At 29.2% G+C, this 19,506-nt stretch overlaps 2 protein-coding genes across 2 annotated transcripts; one reads left to right on the top strand and one right to left on the bottom strand.

The window, feature by feature from the left end:
• Positions 1 to 2: 2 nt before the first annotated feature.
• Positions 3 to 3,963, bottom strand: LOC107415713 (probable anion transporter 5). The gene is made up of 3 exons (XM_016024098.4): positions 3,723 to 3,963; positions 3,262 to 3,309; positions 3 to 1,992 (listed from the first exon to the last, which is right to left on the bottom strand). Exon 3 carries the CDS (start codon positions 1,766 to 1,768, stop codon positions 437 to 439), a length of 1,332 nt encoding a protein of 443 aa, XP_015879584.3. The 5' UTR covers positions 1,769 to 1,992; positions 3,262 to 3,309; positions 3,723 to 3,963; the 3' UTR covers positions 3 to 436.
• A 2,577-nt stretch (positions 3,964 to 6,540) lies between these two features.
• Positions 6,541 to 9,005, top strand: LOC107415706 (homeobox-leucine zipper protein HAT5). The gene is made up of 3 exons (XM_016024091.4): positions 6,541 to 7,082; positions 7,805 to 8,199; positions 8,304 to 9,005. The coding sequence occupies exons 1-3, from the start codon at positions 6,926 to 6,928 to the stop codon at positions 8,757 to 8,759; spliced, it is 1,008 nt and encodes a 335-aa protein (XP_015879577.3). The 5' UTR covers positions 6,541 to 6,925; the 3' UTR covers positions 8,760 to 9,005.
• Positions 9,006 to 19,506: the final 10,501 nt, after the last annotated feature.

Here is a 19,506-nt window from a genome sequence, read left to right as displayed (position 1 = left end):
AATAAAAATATAAATATAATTCTTTATTTTTCAGGAAAATATGCAAGGATTTTATTTTGAGTTTTTCTTTCCTCGGTGGAATCCAAGTACAAGCATTTGGGTTCATGCACTAAACCCATGTATAAAGACACAATTAAAAAAATTCAACAAATACATAAAACAACAATTTTTCAATAGTTTATCTACCCTATGCTGACCACTATCAAATTTTGAATGGCTCTTCAATTCAGTATAACCTTCCTAGGCAAGTATGAAATGGTGGAATACAACATTATTTCTGACTTTCTCAAATCTTTTATGGGTCTCTCAAGTTCTATACACTTTTGTGGTAACTAGAATGGTATGCTAGACTAGACCAGCAGGTTCACCAGCAAAACTTTTTCAGTCTCCACAGACAAGCGTGAACAGTAGGAGCTTGGCATGCAAAACCCATAACTTAATCGAAAATTCTCTCTCCTGTTGAGAATAGCAAGAATACAAAAGAACTAAATATGCAGAGCAACCCTGGTATAAAAAACACCGCTTTCCAGCTTTCCGGACTTGAAAGATCTGAATCCACAGACCTTGCAGCTTCCAGAAGCTTGCCAGTCAAATCAACTCCAATAATCCCGGCCAATGTTCCTGCAGTATTTGAAACTCCCATAACAATCCCTGCGTACCGTGGAGCAATATCCATGTGATTCACTGCGAAACCAGCTCTCCCAAGTGCCAAGAACCCAAGAGCCACAGAAGAACATAGGACAGCTCCACCAGAAGTTCTAAAGATGGGAATTGCCATAAGTGCAAGAGATGCAACCATAAAGCCTACAGTGTTCAAGAATTTCCTCGTTCTAGTTATAGACAAGATTCTGTTGGTTACTAAGTAGTCGGCAGCCACCCCGCCAATATTTGAGAATATAAACATGTTGAGATAAGGCATCATCTTAGAAGAACCCATCTCCTGAAGGCTAAGCTGGAGGCCTAGTTCAAAGTATGTTGGAAGCCAGTTCATTAAAACGTATAATGCATAATGGAAGGTGAAATTATTTACCACAATTGCCCAGACTGGGAAACTAATTAAAATTCTCTTCCATGGTATTTTGGCAGCACTTCTGACAGAACTTCCACCATTCTCAACTTTCATTTTCTGGCTTCCTTTGATTGGCAACAAAGATTCCCCAAAACCAGCAGCTGTAGCTTTGGGGTGTTCAGAGCGAGGCGGATCACTGGCATACTTGAACCAAAGTATACACCACATGGCACCTAATGCTGCCTCAGCAATAAAAACAGACTGAGGTCCTTTATATTTTACCAGGCTTGGAAGGAAAAGCATTCCCATAGCAGCACCTAAATACATACCAGAAGTTGTAAGAGAAACAGATCTGGATCTTTCATGGGGTGGAACCCACTGTGCTAGAACCGTATGGATAGAGGGGAAGATGAACCCTTGTGCGACACCAACAAGCAAGCGAGCAACCACCAAGATTAAGACCCTATTGGGGTCAAGTGGAACTAATGCACAAGTCATTGACCATAAGACAAATGATAGGAGAAGCACTTTCCTTCCCCCAATTTTCTGAGCTGCCCATCCTCCAGGAACCTGTGAACAGGCATATCCATAATAGAAAGTAGAAAGTATTGTGCCTTTGCTGGATTGGTTAACTCCTGCAGCATCTGCAGCAACTGTGTATGCAATCGAGAAGCCCACACGTTCTACGTAGCAAACGGATGTGCTGATGAAGGTCAAAATGACAATCAAGTAACGCCTTGGAAATTTCATTATCTGCATACTTGACCTTCAATGTCATTTGTTAGTATTTACATGGTCAATCATCTATAGGTCAGCCAGCTACTCAATGTGCCAGATTTGACAATGTCTTCAGCTTAACAAATTGTCAACCACTGCTTAGATGAGCTGACCTTTAGCTCACTTTTACTAAGAAAATGATTTTATAAGAGACACAGCAACTTCACAAGTATCACAAACCTAAAGCTTAGAAATGTTAATGGGACCTGAAGAAAGAGTAAAAAGAAAGAACATTAAATAAATTCCATCCTAGAAAGTGGTAATAACAAATGAATTTGCAAGCTCTTTAAATAGAAAGAAATAATATCCCAAAAAGCTAAAATTGTATATCCTTAGTAGCAGCGACAACTGAGAAAATCAAGTCGAAGGACCCTCGACTTTGAAGGGGCCCCACCAGGTAACCTCCAAATAAAACCCTGAAGCTAATTCTTCTGTTTTATTATCTAATGAATGTCATTCTTATGGAGGCTACAAGATATGGGAAACATAGGTCCTTAATGGTTAGTAACAAGTGGGAAAATCAAGTTGAAGGATCCACTACTACGAAGTACCCCAACCAGGTGAGATTTAAAATAAAAACTGAAGTAAATTCTTCTACTTTTACAGTTAATCTCCTTATTCAAAATGGTATTCAAATGCTAGGAGCAAGAATATTAGAAAGTACGCTGTTTATTTGGTAGACTCTTAGCACTGAATCACCATTTCATATGTATATGGTAAAAATATATATATCAAGTGGTGAGTGTCTCAACAACTATGGTCGGATCTTTGAAGATCTTGAGGCTTGTTCTTACACACATAGGCTCATACAAGATACACTACTAAAAAAAACATCAAATGCTTTAAAAGCTTTGGAGAAAAAATAAAACAAAAAACAAAAAACAAAAAAAGAAACAAAAGCTTTCATAAGGGAGTTCACAAAAGCACTCATCAACACTTTGATTCGTGAAAGACACAAGAAACAAGCGTTTCTTTTGACACAAAAACAGGTGTTAAATGCAGGTGATGGTAAAACTATGTGTATCGTTTTCATCTTTATTATGTTAATCATAGATTTCACGAATGTCCAAGCAACCAAAAGAAACAATCAAGTGCATATTATAATCATTGGATTCTCAATAGTAAATAAAGGATTCGTAAAAGCTACATTTATCATGGGATGAGCGAAGGCTAGTCACTGAACTAGTGCAAATTGCAGGTGGATACAATTTTTGCATCCTCAAGGATCTGAAATGTGAATTTGAAAAAGGATGAACTCTAAATTTGGAACTTCAGATGTTTAGCCATTCAAATACTTCCGTAAAACTCGAAGTACAATAGAAATTGTTAAACAATATACTGATAGTATATAGAATTTTCCATTTTCCATAAAACACTTTAATTGAAATACCAATGGGTAGGTAGCAAAACTCAAAATTTCAGAAGCATTCAAAACTCTGCTACCATAACTACCAATGACAGTTGATAATGTTCACCTTTCAAAGAGAACCCATCTTCTGCAACCTGCCAACAATCTCACAAACCTGAAAAAAAGTAAATAAATAAAAGAGCAGCTTTTTTAGAAGATTGAAAACCGTCACTGAGGGAGAAAAAAAGAAACCACAGAATTACTCATTTCTTTTCCAAGATTTCCCGCCAACCAAACACTTAAGCCCACACAAATTATGAAAAAATAAAAATAAAAATCCCTCAAAAACTAAAAATTTCAAGAAACCCACAAAAACCCATCTAAGATTTGAGCAGTCATTGAAGAAAGTTACATACCACGAAGATTGGAAAGAAGAAGAGAAAAAGAAAAAAAAAAAAAAAAAGTCCATACCAGGTCTCTTTGGACCCCCAACAGACAGATACAAAGCCAAATTTATGAATGCGCAAAATTTCCAAACAGAGCAAAATGAATGTTGTGAATCTACCCCCAAAAAATGAAAAGAATTACCTTTGGGTGGCGGAGATTAAAATGCCAATGGGAGTGAGATCAGTAAGCGAGAGAGTCAAGGGCTCCGCCAACCAATGCGTTAGACGATTTGTCGCCTGGAAAATCGCCGATCGGAGTGAGATCAGCAAAGCGAGAGGGAGCCACAGAAGAACGGAGTTGAAAAAGTGAAAAAAGGGCGTCTTTCAAATCAAAAAGTCGGGCTTAGGAAGTCGAAAAGAAACGAGAACTACCGAAGCATAGGAAATGAAATTGTTTTAAAAAATGGGGGGTATTTTTAGAAAACGCTTACTTGGACTTTTGCAAATTTTTGGTTTTTTTTTTTTTATACTTTTATTATTTTTTTTTTTTTCATTGAATTATATATTTATGTGTGAAACAGTCTTTTTGGAATCTTTCTTCTTCTTTTATTATTATTATCTTTTTCCTCCTTTTTTTTTTTATATGTAAAATTGGCACAAGAACTAGTCTTGAACTTTGAATAACTATTCCTTTGTACTGAAAGGAAATATTTGAAATATTTTATGCACTCTAGTTTTAAAAGTAGAAGAAACCTTTTATTTTGATTGGAAAACTACAAAAATATTGCACTGTTTACAACAATTTTGTAGAAACTATTGATTTTTTCTAAACTTTTAGAAACACCCCTTTACATTCCATTTTGGCTACTAGTTTACCATTTTTTTCTCAAGTATTTCCTGAATTTTTCACTTGTAAACCACAACTGGCATTTATACAAAGGGTGACATTGAAACAAAAAATAATAATAAAATGTGGCCATGTTTTTTAAAATATTCTTGAAAACATAAATTTCTACAGAACCAGCAAAACAATTGAGGTATTATTGTAATTTTTCCAATTTTACTTTAAAAAAAATATTGTATAATCAATACTTTAAAGTAATGTTAGGATCATTAAATTTGTACACCATATTTTGCTCAACAAATTATATGACAAGCATTTAAAGGCTTGTTTTAATAGTAAAACTATTAAAAATATATTTTTAGTTAACTTCAAAATCTTAACTTAACTAAAATTCACTCCCTCCCAAATTATAATAAATAAAAAATGATATGATAATGTATTATGTTTTGTTTTTGATGATTTTCAAAAGGTACTTTTAAGTTCTAACTTCTAAAAGTGTTTTATACCTTTTAAAAGAACATTTAATAAAAGTATAGAGTAGTTTTTTAAATTTTTGTTTTTTTAAGAAACATAAACAAAATCTATAACAATCAGGGCCTTGATAGTTGACAAAAATTACCTATCTCTTCTCAACCATAAATAATAATAATAATAACTAAACGCTAATTCAATAATAATAATAATAATAATAATAATAATAACTAAACTCTAATTCGATGGAAAATGAATCAATATTATTTTAACTAAAATCAATTTGTAACTTTTTAAAAATCTTATTTGAAGAAATACAAGAAAAAAGCTATAATAATTTGGGCCTTAGTAATTGACAATAAAAAGCATATACTCTAAATTCATAGAAAGTGAATTACTAACATCTATCAATATTATTTTGCAAATAAAATTTCACTATTTATTATAAATCTATCCTTCTATGTGGCCATAAATTAATCTGAACTAACCAAATCGAATTGACTTGGTTCAGTTCAATTTTTATCCTTTGATTGAGTTGATTCAAACATTTATTTTTTAACCAAATCTTATTAGAGCAATCATATAGTAAACTTTAATTTTTTTAATATTTTTATTATAATTAATTATATTTTAAATATATATTTTTTATATTTTTTAATTATGTAATTTAAAATATTAACAATATTGAATTCAAATTAAAATAATAATATTTTTAAAAAATAGAGTATTAGGTCAAAGCCCAAATTGGACCAGATCGAACTAAATCCATAATGACCGATTTTATTTGGTTTGGTTTCTCTTATTGATTTTATTCCGTTTGATTTGTGAAAAACCCACAAAGTCGAGCTTCAGCACAACCATACTTCCATGAGCGCATGGTAACCATAATGTTTGTGCAGAACATAATGGTTTTAATAACAAATTATTCATGTGAGAACAAACTAATGATATTTTTACGTGATTGTTTTCTATTAAATACAATCTAATTGGTATTTCTATATACATATAGATTCTGTTTCACATAATTTTTATTTTTGTTTTTTGCCTCTTCAAATATATTTAATTAAAAACTATTATTCAGCTTTGATCATTAGCTCTTGCCTTTTAAGTATTTTCAGAAAAATTTTCAAATACTTAAAAAAAAAAAAAAAGTCAGCTTTTGAGCTTTTAAATACTAAAAGTAGTTTCTCAAAAAGCTATGTTAAATGATATCATAATAATTCTGATTTTAAATTCCACGTCTCAATATTTTTTGCTTTAATTTTGAAATATATTTTTTAATAATATCATAAAAATCAGATTGTAATTATGTACTATACGATATTGCAATATGAATTATTCGAAATAATAACGAAACCTATCAAAATTTCAACCTCAACTCCAACTCCTGAACTGACAAGTGTAACACTGAAGGCCTTTCCGTTGAACTAACACCCTCAGTGGTCACGTCTCAATATTTTGAGGTTTACTTGGGATCAGATTCTCATCAGCCACGTCTCCATATTTTGCAAAACTAAAATAGAATAAAATAAAAGAGAAGAAGCACAATATTATTAAAATTAAATTAAATTTTAAAAAAAAAAGGAGTGAAAATCTCAAGTGAAGATGGGATGGGTAATTGGGTAGTAGGGGAAAGGGCATTAAAGTAAATAGAGAGGTTTCCTTGTCCAGTCCACCACAGCTCTTGCCAGCCTTATTATATCACTGTCAGCTCTCTTCCTTGAGAGAGAGAAACTCTTTCGAAACTCTTTCATCTCTCTTTCTTCTCTCCCTTTCTTTCAGAAACACACCAAGCTCCACTTCTCCACCACCTTTCAAACACAGTCAAAAGAGAAAAGAAAGCTTTTCATTTCTATAATTTGCCTTTATTCTGAGTGATGGGTGTGAGCAGCCGTTGTTCCCATACTTCCCACATCACTGAAATCATTATCACCAGCTTCTTTCGCCACAAGCCATAGATCGTCTGGTTCTAAGACTCTTTTAACTTTTTCTCCATCATCAGAGAGCTAAAAAAGGAAAAAGAAAAATCAAAGCTTGGTCCATGGCAGTTTTCAGAGACTTTTAAGAGTAGAAAATTACTGATTTCGTACATGAACATGGGGGGTTCGAGGGTCTTGGGCGGTGTTACCGTTCTGCTTCAGAATCAAAAGGGCCTTTCTTCTGCTTCTCAGCCTCTTGATCCTCTTTTCCTTTCTGGGTCTTCGAAGAATTCTTCTTCTTCTTCTTCTTCTTCTTCTTCTTTTCTTGGTATCGATCTTCTTCTTTTTCTCTATATGTGGTTTATCCTTCTGATATATGCCTTTTTTTTCAGCTCACAACTTTTATCTGCTTTGAACGAATCTGTATATATTTGCTATGGTTTTGTAATTTTTGAATTCTGTTTTTGCTGCAAAGTTTTTAACAGAAAAATTTTCCGGGAAAGCTAACAAATTTTTTTTAAAAAATTTGTGAGTCCTAGTTTGCTATCTTTCTGATGGGTAATTTATGTGCTTTTAAATTGATATGTATTTTTCCTTATTAAACTTAGATAAATATTGTGCTCTCTGTATTTCTGATGTGTGAAAGTGATGTTTCCATGGGTATTTCGGGGAAAATTCTTATGTACCCTGACTAAAAACAAGAATATATGGTTATTCATTTCTGTACTTCTTCTGTAATTTCCAGGTAATTTGATGCCTGGATGTTGGGCTGATTTAGTTATGATTGGTATGGAGTTGTGTTGATAGGCTCTTGTTTTACTTTTTTGGTTATAGTGGTTCTGTTAAATTTCTCTAAAATGTCAAACTTGCTGACTAAAACTAGTTTTTTTATGAAAAATTGTACCTGAAATTACAATATATGATCATCAATGCATGGATTACAAGTTAGAAATCTACAAATTTTCCTATGAACGAGCACACAAGAATAGAGTATCAATATTTGCTTTTAGTGCTGCTGTCCTTACAGTATCCAGTTTGCCCCTGATTCAGGTTCAAGGTCCATGATGAGCTTTCAAAACGTCCATGGAGGAAATGGATCAAATACATCTTTGTTCCAATCCTTTGATCATGACGAAAATGGGGACGACGAATTTGATGAGTATTTCCACCAGCCTGGAAAAAAGAGGAGGCTGTCTGTTGATCAAGTCCAGTTTCTTGAGAAAAGTTTCGAGCTCGAAAACAAGCTTGAACCGGAAAGGAAAATCCAGCTCGCAAAAGACCTCGGTTTGCAGCCTAGGCAGGTTGCAATATGGTTTCAGAACCGCCGGGCAAGGTGGAAGACAAAACAATTGGAGAAAGATTATGAGGCACTGCTAGCAAACTATAACAGCCTTAAGGCTGACTATGAGAGCCTCTTCAAGGAGAATGATAAAATGAAAGTTGAGGTGGGCACTAATGTTTAAAATTTACAACCCGATTGATGTTTTTTTTGTTATATCTAGCTTTTTAGTTAAACACTTATGGTGAATTTGAATTCTGCCTTTCACAGATTCTTGCACTTAAAGACAAGTTGCTTCTTAGAGAGAAAGAAGGTGTAAACTTGGAACTATCTGAAACCAACAAGTTATTGGAACAAACACAGAAAATGCCAAGTGAAGAAGAATTGGCCTTGAAAGATGAAGTTTCCAAAGTCTCTGCTATGGTCTGTAAGCAGGAAGATATTAGTTCTGCCAAGAGTGACATACTTGATGCAGACAGCCCTTCACGTTACACTGATGGAGCTCACTCCTCTGTACTCATGGAGCCTGCTGACTCTTCTTATGTTTTCGAACCTGATCAATCTGATCTTTCGCAAGACGAAGAAGACAACTTGAACAAAAGCTTGTTTCCTTCTTACATATTTCCCAAGCTGGAATACGAGGATTACTCGGACCCGCCTGCAAGTTCATGTAACTTTGGATTCCCTGCTGTTGAAGATAATGCATTCTGGTCCTGGTCTTACTAAGTTTTATTTGGTACATATGTTTTTTTCTTTTTCTGGGTGGTTATTGTCCTGTTTAAATTGGTACTGCATGGCCATAACTTTTTAGAGCAATAAATTCAATGACTGGCACCCCGATCCAGATCTGGTAGTGGGTTTTGGTTGCCCTGGAAAAAAAATTATGGTGGTTTTTGCCCATTTTTGTAATCTTGTTTTTGTTGGGGTTTTTAGTATTTAATGGAACTATTTGGTTTTTGGAATATAACTAAATGGGGTTGCTGCAAACAAAATGTGGGTGAAAAATGCTTATGGATGAATGTGTTTTTTTTCATCACAATCTGTGAAATTTGACCATCTAGAATCAAAATTACATGGTCCTTAAATTTGGGTAAACAAGCCTTTCAGAGTGTAATAAATGGGAGCACTGGTGAAAATTCAGTGGTTACGAGCTTGTAAATCTTTCAACAAAGAGGAAGGAATTAGATCCCTTATAAGCAAATTAAAAGGCACAAAATTTTGGCCACTGACTCGCAGAACGTTTATGGTAAATGGTGTCCTAATGTTTATTTAAAATTGCAATTGGCAGATATGTATGTTCTATGGTTCAAGAAATTGAAGGATGGCTATGCAAAAGCAAATGCTCGTTGACTTACATGTTGCTTGCACCAATTTCTTGTGGTGATGATTAAAAGTCGGTGTAATGACACCACCTATTTTGCCTTCAACCAACATAACGAAAATTTTTTGTCTCCCTCTGTACAGTTGATATATTATATTAGGACTCTATGTGCCATTTAAAATGCAATATTTATTAGTTTATATTAGACTATTTAAATCATCTAATGTTTTGTACAATATATCAGGTTAAATTTGTAATAATTTAATATGATTTGAGTTAAATTTAAATTAGTACAATTCAATTCGTTGAATAAATCCCAAAAGAGAAATCTGGTATTGAACTATTTAAAATTTTTATTTAGCCGAAGTAAAAACAGTATAAACTTATCAAATAAAAACAAAAAATATTAATAATAAAAAAAATGGTATTCTAAACAGGGTTGCACTATTTAAAAAGTACATATTAATGCATATTACCAAAAAAAAAAAAAAAAACTATATATTAATGCAACAGTTATATTTCATATGCATTGCCATACAGATATTTCAACAATGTCATGACATAAAAGCATGTAGACCTTCTAAGCGCATTTATGTTTTAATTATTAATGATTTGTCACACTGTACCAATATTATAAGGCTATAAATGATTTTGAGTTCAAATCATCCATTTTCATTAATCAACCACTATATATTATATATATATATATATATATTTTTTTTTTTTTTTTCCCAAACGAGCCTCCAAAAGTAAAAGATATACTTTTGAAGAGAAAAAGGTAAAAGATTGTGGCATTTCCAAATTCTTTCTTGGGTTAGAAGAAAGGTGAAAGCACTGGTAACTTTGGATGAGTTTGAACAAAAACAGTCCTTTACTTTTAAAAAACTCATGGACACAGAAACTATAAAGGAGCTTTCTATTTTGGCCAAACTTACCGAATAAAATAGTGGCAAAAAGAACCATAGCACTCAAAAACATTAGAAAGGGGTCCCATTAAAAAATATTTGCAGAGCAACCCATCATCATGATGTCCTTTGTTTGATGGTGATGTTCCTGCTTATCCTCAGCATAACATTAATCCTAGGCAGAAGGCTGAAACGGCTAATTATATACGTTTCATAAACTTCTTCTCGAAACTTCAGCATTCAAGTTCATCATTAACTAATTACATCACTATATTTTTAATAGATAAATTTTGCTTTCAACAAATGAAAAACAAAAAATAGATAAGTTTGTCTATTTCGTTGAATAATAGGTTTATTCACATGTACTAATTATAAGACGAGGATTACTTCATGTTATTTAGATTTATTTAAATAGAAGGCAAATTTTTAATTTTTTTTTCCCTTCATGTTATCTAGATTTAATTAAACTGTAGAGATTTAAATTAATGATTGAGTTTTGAAATCAGGAGTTTGCTTTATTTCTATCTATTGGGTTGATGAAATTTTTTTTAATTTAATATAGTATACAACAAAGGTCTCATATCGTTCTCATAAAATTAGACTTAATTAAAGTATCTAAGTTCAATCTTCCAAGTTTGATAATAAATTTGTTTAAGTAAACTAGATCTATTTGTCAAAATTAAATTTATAAATATTGATTTTATAAGTTTTAATTTAATATTATTAATATGACAAATATTTAAATTTTTTAAAAAATTTATCAAAAATTATAATTATTTCGTCATTAAACTGTCCTACCAACAACTCCCAACTTTATATTCTTAGTTATTAGGAAAAGAAACACTATCCTAGCCAACATTGGATTATACAATATGAAAGAAAATCAAAACCCTTTTCTCTCTCATGCTTTTTCTCTGAAAGTAAACTTTATGGGTAAGCTTAATTATCTTATAGAAAAGCTTTACTTGGTCAAAATGGGTTAAAGCTTCTTTTTCTTTGTATATAAATTTGTTGAAACTGGGTATAGTATGTGACAAAGCTGTCCTATTAGGATACAAAAGCAAGCCCTAATCACTGGCTAAACAATCTTTGTCACGCGTGCCTCACACTTATTTTCATCCTCTCATATTAAAAGACGGATGCCACACAACCTCACCGCTCTATATATTATAGTATTTCCTTAATTTTAATTCCTAATTTTATTCATAATCAACATCCAAGTGATTTTATACACGTTCTCAAATCCTTTTGAACATCATATTTTTAGTTTCGTAAAAAAATTAAAATAAAATAAAATAAGAGAGGATGATGTATCATAAGTATTTTGGATATGGAAAGCTTTTTTATATTTTTAGTTTGTAGTCCTTTTGGTCAAATTTCAAAACACACACACACACACACACATTTTATTACGTTGGAGTGAAATATAACATCGTTACTTTTACAATCTTGAATAGTTATTTTGATCTACAAGTTTTTCTTCCAAAAGATGAAATCATGAAAGTATCATATTTGTACGATCGCTATCCATGCAGCGTATTTCAACTCCTTTAGCTTTGTCATGAGGTAAGCAAATTTTAACCCAAACTAATGTAAATCTCATACATTGACCCGTTTTCACTATCAAATAATTTTATATGTACTACAATATTTACTAAATTTAAATATAATTATCAAATAATATATATTAAAATATTATAAATAATATATTTATATAATTTAAATATAAATAGATAAATTTTAAAATAAATAATTGAATTAAAAAATAAATCAATATTTATTGTTATACTATTTATCACATTATTTAATAAATAAATTAGTAATATTTTAATAATTTTGCATTATTGTTTTTCACTGTATGTAATAAAATGAACATATAACAAATCGAAAACGAGTTTCTGAATTTAATGGTAAATGTCAGAATTTCTTTTTTTCTTTTTTTATTTTTTTTTTACACGTATTGAGAGAGAAAATTTTGAAATTTTTTATAACAAGAAAAATTTGGACTTTAGACATTTAATACAAAAGATATTAAAATAATGGTTTTGTTAGTTGTTAGTTGTTCCATGGTGTTCGATTTGACATAATCAATTTAGTGTCAAATTCGAAGATAAATCTACATCCAAAAAAAAATATCCCTTATTATTTTTACAAAAATTTAATTTAGTTTTATTTTCTAATTAGCAAGCTTTTTTTTTTTTGGGTGACCACATGGCTACAGATTCTTTTAGAATGGTTATTGCGATCCTAACAACCCCAATAGATTTTTGTATTAATAATAAAAAAATAAAATTTTAATTGATTTTGACATAAAATCCAATAATTTCAAATCTAAAATCAACTTCACTATTAATAATCTAATTTGTTGAAATCAATATTTAATTAGATTTGTATATTTCTATTTAAAATTAAAATCGAGTGCAAATTGACCTGATTAAATTTAAAATAAATAAAATAAAATAAAACAAAATAGAGAATCCTACTTTACAACCTGTCCTCTGTAGCCTATATCCCATATCCTACGGCATAGAACGCAACAGCCATAGATCCAGTGCCACTTGTTCATCTACTTCACGCAACACGAGGAGATACTTCTTTTTTTTTTTTTTCCGAGATTTCCTGCCGACCATGTAAAAACCCACCTACGAAACCCACGGCGTTCGGGTTTCAGTAGATTCAGCCACGTGTACGGCATAGATGATGCTAGCTAGTCGTACTTAGCTTGTGTCGTCAAATAAGATATCGCTATCAAAGACAGCGCAACCCCATGGAATCGCATCGTGCTGGCCCCACCGACGTGGACATTGCTCTATACGTGGCAATAGATCTGATATCTTGATTGCCTGCTGATAATCAGGTCAAATGTGGTGGGACCAGCTCATAGAATATATAAATATATTTTTATTTATTTATTTAACTTTTTATATTATTATAATTGTCGTGTTTTTCTGAAGGAATAATAAGAAATGAACAAAATTATTTATTTATATTTTCAATTCAAAAAAAAAAGAAGAAGATTATTTAAGGGACAAAGGGTTTTGTAATTTAGTGAGAGAGACAAGAGAGATGGGTATTGGGGGTGAGGGAGGGGTGTGGAATTTAAGAGTGACAGTGATAGCACGCATCTGTCCGTGTTTCCTATCTGGCTGATGTCACACCTGTAGGGTTGCTTTCCTCGGTCCCACGGTTACACCTGCCCCATGCTCCCTCTTCTTGTTTTTGGGACCACATATTCCTTTTTTTTCTTTAAAAAGAAAAATCTTTTTACGCTTTCTTACTTTCTGTCAATTTTTTCTTGTCAAAATAAAAGCATAAATTTCAACTTAGACGTTATTAATTTTGTTATAATTATATTTAAATTTAAATTTTTAAAAAATTAGTATTAATTTTTTAATGTCCTAAAATTATCAAAATAAATTTATTATTAATTTTTTAATTAATTTTATAGTATAAAACCACATAAAAAGTTTAAAATTAACATTTTATTATTAAATAATATTATAAAAAACAATTATAATTTTTAATTATTAAAATGAACCGTTAAAAATTGACCAATGAAGTTTAAATAATGAATTTTAAAAATATAGGATTTAAATTGTAATCAAAATAAAACTAAAATAATTTAAATGAAATTTTCTCACAAGAAAATTATTCATTAAAAGTAATAAATAAGTTTTATTAAATGTTATGTGTCAATGTTTTATTAGTTAATATATCAATATAATGTACTTATGGATAAAAAAAATAAGTATAAATATAAATAAACAAATTAAATATTAACACATGACACTAATATATTTACTCATGAATAAAAAAATAAATATAAATACATATATAAACCAATCAAATATTAACATATAAAATTTAATAAACATCTAATGAATCAGTAGATATTGCGGAAGAAACTAAACATAAAAGACCTGTTTCAAAGATAGAGCCACTAATACTAGACCCTTATAGAAAAGAGTTTCATACAACATAGGATAGCCTTATAAAGTACAAATGGGCTCTCTATAATTTTTCTTTTTTATTTTTTTGCTAAAATTCTAAAGTTTTTCTTAGACTTAGATAGGTTCGAAAATGTTATATCCTCAGTTTAACATCAAATTCCTCCACTTTGCCTTATATTGTGCCGAAACTATATTTTTTTATCGAGTTCATGTCATTCTTTATGGTATGTCAATCTTTGTTGGTTTTTTTTTTTTTTAATAATATATATATATATATATATATATATATGGACGTTCTACTATCCGAATATCTGGATTATCAAATTTACGGATTTTCAGCAAAACTCAACTTGCTAATCTACTAACACACATTTTTCAACTTCTATAGCTGACATGTGTCTTTCAATTTTTGTCAAAACTAAAACATAATTCAAACAAAAATTTGATCTTTTCTTCTAAATTTATTACAGTATTACCGTTCTATTATTTAACTATAAAACTCTTAATTTAGATATGTTTGTTTTCTTTCTTACTTTTTCTTTTCTTTTCTTTTTTTCTTTTTTTTTTTTTGGGGGGGGGGGGGGTGGGGATGGGGATGGGGGGAAGAATCTAGCTTCCTATCTATAACATATCCAAAACAATTAATTTATATTTTTTCATATATAGGTAATTAGCATTAATTTTTCTTGTATGAAACATAAATAACTAAAATGAAGTAAATATTTTTAATAAAATTAAGAAACAGCTTAATTTTGACATGTGTTTACTTAATCATATTGCATCATAGTTAAAAACACATGTGAAATAAAAGTTTATTAAAAATACTTACTTTATTTAAATATCTATTTTTCATATAAAATAAGATTAATCAATTGTGTATAAATAAATATTCATTTATTATTATTTTGGATATATGTTGTGCTACTCTTCAAAATATATATATATTAAAAAAATTAGGAAAGGAAATATATATATAAAATAAGAATTTTGTATTAAAATTAAAGGAATTGTAACAATGTAATAAACACAAAAAAAGTGAAATTATTGTTTCAAGGAGTTCATTGATTTTGGAAAAAGTTGTAAGACACATGTCAATTGTAGAAATGAGCATGTGCTAGTATTTAATACCTTTTACAATTAGGTTCGTCCCGATAGAATTTTATGCGAATCTGTAAAAGACAGATGCGATACAAGAAAAAAACATTAGTTTTTTTTAGGAGAAAAACAAATGCTACCAAAAAAAAAAAAATCAGATTTTCTAAAAAATTTCAATTTTGCATCAGTTTTGCTTTTGATATACATGAAACTCCATTCAATAGATCCTGACCATAGAATCTCTACATATATATATATATATATATATATATATGTATGTATGTACGTGTATAGTTTAAGTTTTGGCACTCAAAATATGAGACAGCTCGTATATGAAGCAATTGATGCACATCTTAAGTTGTTGCGCTTTGAAGAACTTTCACTCACGACAAAGTACTTTGAAGAACTTTCACTCACGACAAAGTACTTCAAGCCACAACTATATCTTGCTTTATCTGGTATACGAACCGATGCCTACTATAATAAAAAAATAAATCAAAATCCTCATCTATCATTGTAGGCAAAAACAGAGTAGTAAAATAGGTATTTATAGGTAATATCAATTGATGCATTGATCGAGATGCTTCCCTCCATCTCCATCTATAACGAGGAATAGATAAAGTATTTTTAATGGTTTTGTCTATTGATAAATTATTTTTATTTTAGCAAAATAGATATATAGTTATTTAAAAAAAAAAAAACCTTTTTAATAAGTATGTCTAAATATTGTATTAAACTAATGTAGAAAAAAAAAATATACTATTAATGTTACTCTCTATTTTTCGAGGGTTTGTCAAATATTTAAAATTTTTCTTTCAAAATCAATTCTTTAAAAAAAAATAAAAATTTAATTAATTAAAAGCCACACATAGTTTTTAGGGATATTACTTTAGGAGAATAATTTTTAAATAGAATGTATATTTATATTATTTAAATTTAGACAATATTAATTTCTATATGACATTAGTAAAAATCCACATACACTATTGGTGATGCTATTATATAATATTATCTTTGCAGAATCGTGTTCTAGATATCAACTAATCTAATAAGATGTTTATCATGGACATAGCTACAGTTATTATTCAAATAATTCACTTATGTAAGTCATATTAAAATTTCAAAGAATGAAATAAAAGTATATCATTGTGCCATATCAATTCGATAAATATATTAATATATTAGTTAGTACCTTTAGTATTATTTAATATAGAAATAGTGGTTTGGATAATTGAGTGTCTAGGTGGAGATAAAGTCTAATCAAACATCTAGACATGTAATAAAAGATAAATGTTATTTGTTGTTATTAGTGAATGATCATTAATGAAACCTACATGTCAAATAAAATTTTAAATTATTATTATTAAACAATTTACTTTTAGGATTTTAATATAAAAATAATAAAATTAAATATCTTAAAAAAAGTTTATCATGTAAGTTGATACTCATCATGAATAATACCAAATAACAAGATTTTTAATAAAAATATATCTTCATTTTTAGTTTAAGTTTTAGTTATTTATAATAATTATTATAACAAGATTTTTAATAAAAACATATCTTCTTTTTTAGTTTAAGTTTTAGTTATTTATAATAATTATTATAACAAGATTTTTAATGAAAATATATCTTCTTTTTTAGTTTTAGATATTTATAATAATTATTATAAATAAATCGTAATTTTACATTGCTCCGATGCCACCATCCTGCTTTCTAGATTTTAAACATTATTAGTAGATCGTTATATTAATATATTATTTTATTTTCAGAAAAGTATATTAATGGAAAAAAAATATTGATTATGTGGTAAAAAAGTTATTATATAGGAATAAAGAATTATAAAACCAAGTTAATTAACGAAATAATAGTTTATATATTGTAGATAATAGTTTGCATGATTTGCTTTCTGAAAAAAAAAAAATTGTTTACGTGATTTTATTCTTCTTGTACGAATCATTTATTTTCATTTTAGAAAAATAAAATTTGAATCACGGATTTTTTTAACTTAATCATCAAATTGTTGAGTATGAAAGTATATCATACTACATACATGATAATATCCAAAACTATTTCAATGAAATTCAATGTGAGATTAAAAGTGAACTAAATTAAAATTGAAGAATATACATACCCAACAAAAGAAATATAACTTTATGGCATGTTTGGTAAAATAGAAAATATTTAAAGAAATTGATTTCTAAAAATCAGTTTTTTAGGATTTAGTTTTCCGAGAATGAGTTTTTTAAGGATTCTTTTTATAGTATTTGGTTGATTATAGAAGAAAATAGAACTTGTAAGTAATTAAATAAGTTTATGCATTAAAATTAAAGAATAAAATTGTATTAAAAAATATAAAATTAATTTTACAGGAAATTTTAAAATGATATTTTTTTAGAAGGATTTATTTTTTATCTTAGTTTTCCATATTGTGAGATTTATTTTTTGTTGAAGCTTACAAATTCTTCCTTTTAAAAATTATCTAAGAAAAAATTTTGCTTTCCTAGAATATTTTAGATTTCTACTAATTTTATCATTATCCAAATATCCTATTAAAAATATATATATTTATTAGGAAGAGAAAATTTCATCCAAATCAACGTTTAAATTTTGAATCTCAAAATGTATTATTATATCAATGAATGAAGCCTATAGATATTTCCATTTTATATTTGACTATCCAATTAGTACCGATACGTAACAGTTGCAATATTTTTTTATTATGACTTTTTAACTGTTAAATTATATTAGTTGGAACAAAATTTTCAACAAAATTTTCATTTTAATTATAATCTATTTGAAAAAAGGATTTTTTTTCTTTTTTTGTGAGTACAGACGCTTTGAACAATTAAAAAAAGTCATGGGCTAAAGATTTCAGATTTAAATTAGTATTGCAATATTTATAAATTTCAAAGAACATTGGTAAATATTATAAGAAAGTAAAGTGCAAAAATATTAAAAATTAAAAAGGCATGATGCCAAATATACTAAAAAGTACAAAATAAATATATGAATCCATTAATCCAGTATGTTAATTTACAAAACTCAAATTTTTTTATTACAAAAAAGAAAAAAAAAAGAAAAAAAAAAAAGCTAAAGGATAGAATTTTGGAAATGCTAACAGGAAAAAAAATAGTAGGAGGACAATGGTAAGTAGGGTGGGGTGAAGGCACAGGGGTAGAGATGAAAACGAGGCAGAGGAGGAGAGAATATAGAAACCAAAGGAATCCCAGTACAATCAATCAGTCGCTTTCGATTCTGAGACAGGGGGACCCAGTTGGAATTGGCAGACTAGGGTAGGGCAACCCTCCGATTTAGATTAGGCGGGTCATATCCATTAAAATGACTCATCGCTCTTACCCACATAAATGGGCCCCATATTTTGGCCCACTTATTAGACAATAGGCCCACCTTGTTACCTGCGGGGTTTCAGATTAGGCCGAAATAACAATGACATTCTCTGTTTTGTCAACCAACTTTATAGAAAACACCTTTTATATTTTCAAGAATTATAGATTTCATTTTGGATACAAAATTATTCTTTTGTTTACATTTTTATGTAGTTTTTTTTAAAAAAAAAATAAAAATCATTAAACCGTCATATTTTCATAAATATAATCTATTAAACTATAATTGATATTTGCACATTTTTTATATACTTGATTTACATGTGACAATCAAGATGGTTACATTATCTCAGGTTTCAAGTCTTTTTTAGTGCAGGAGATAAAAGAGTTTGCTTCCTTATGGTAATTTTAGGTGTTTTTTTTTTCGCTCCTAGAGAAGCATATACAATAGCTCATGAATTGGCTAGATATGCATCATCTTGGTTCTCTCATATTTAAATCCTGGATAGAAGATAGTCCTAGTTGGTTGTTGAAAGTTTTAAAGGATGATGTATGCAATTGCACAATTTTTCATAGAATTATATTCAGTTTCCCTCCCAAAAACAAAAACAAAAAAAAACAAAAAAACAAAAGAAAGTTTTACATGTGAAGATATCAAAAAGTTATATCCAAAAAAAAGTGTTGGAAAAAAAGATGAAATATAAGGGGTTTTTTATTTTATAATTTTGAAAAATACAATAACATTTCTACAAGAATAACTAAAGAGAGGAGGTATCACTGTATTTTTTCTATTTAAAAATATTTAAAACTCAAAGTTTCAAAAAAAAAAAAAAAAAAAAAAAAAAAAAAAAAAAAAAA

The sequence above is a fragment of the Ziziphus jujuba genome, chromosome 2 (assembly GCF_031755915.1).
Source record: "Ziziphus jujuba cultivar Dongzao chromosome 2, ASM3175591v1".
Lineage (NCBI taxonomy): Eukaryota > Viridiplantae > Streptophyta > Magnoliopsida > Rosales > Rhamnaceae > Ziziphus > Ziziphus jujuba.
The sequence above is the reverse complement of the archived record's forward strand: the minus strand, read 5'-3'. Positions and strand labels throughout refer to the sequence as shown.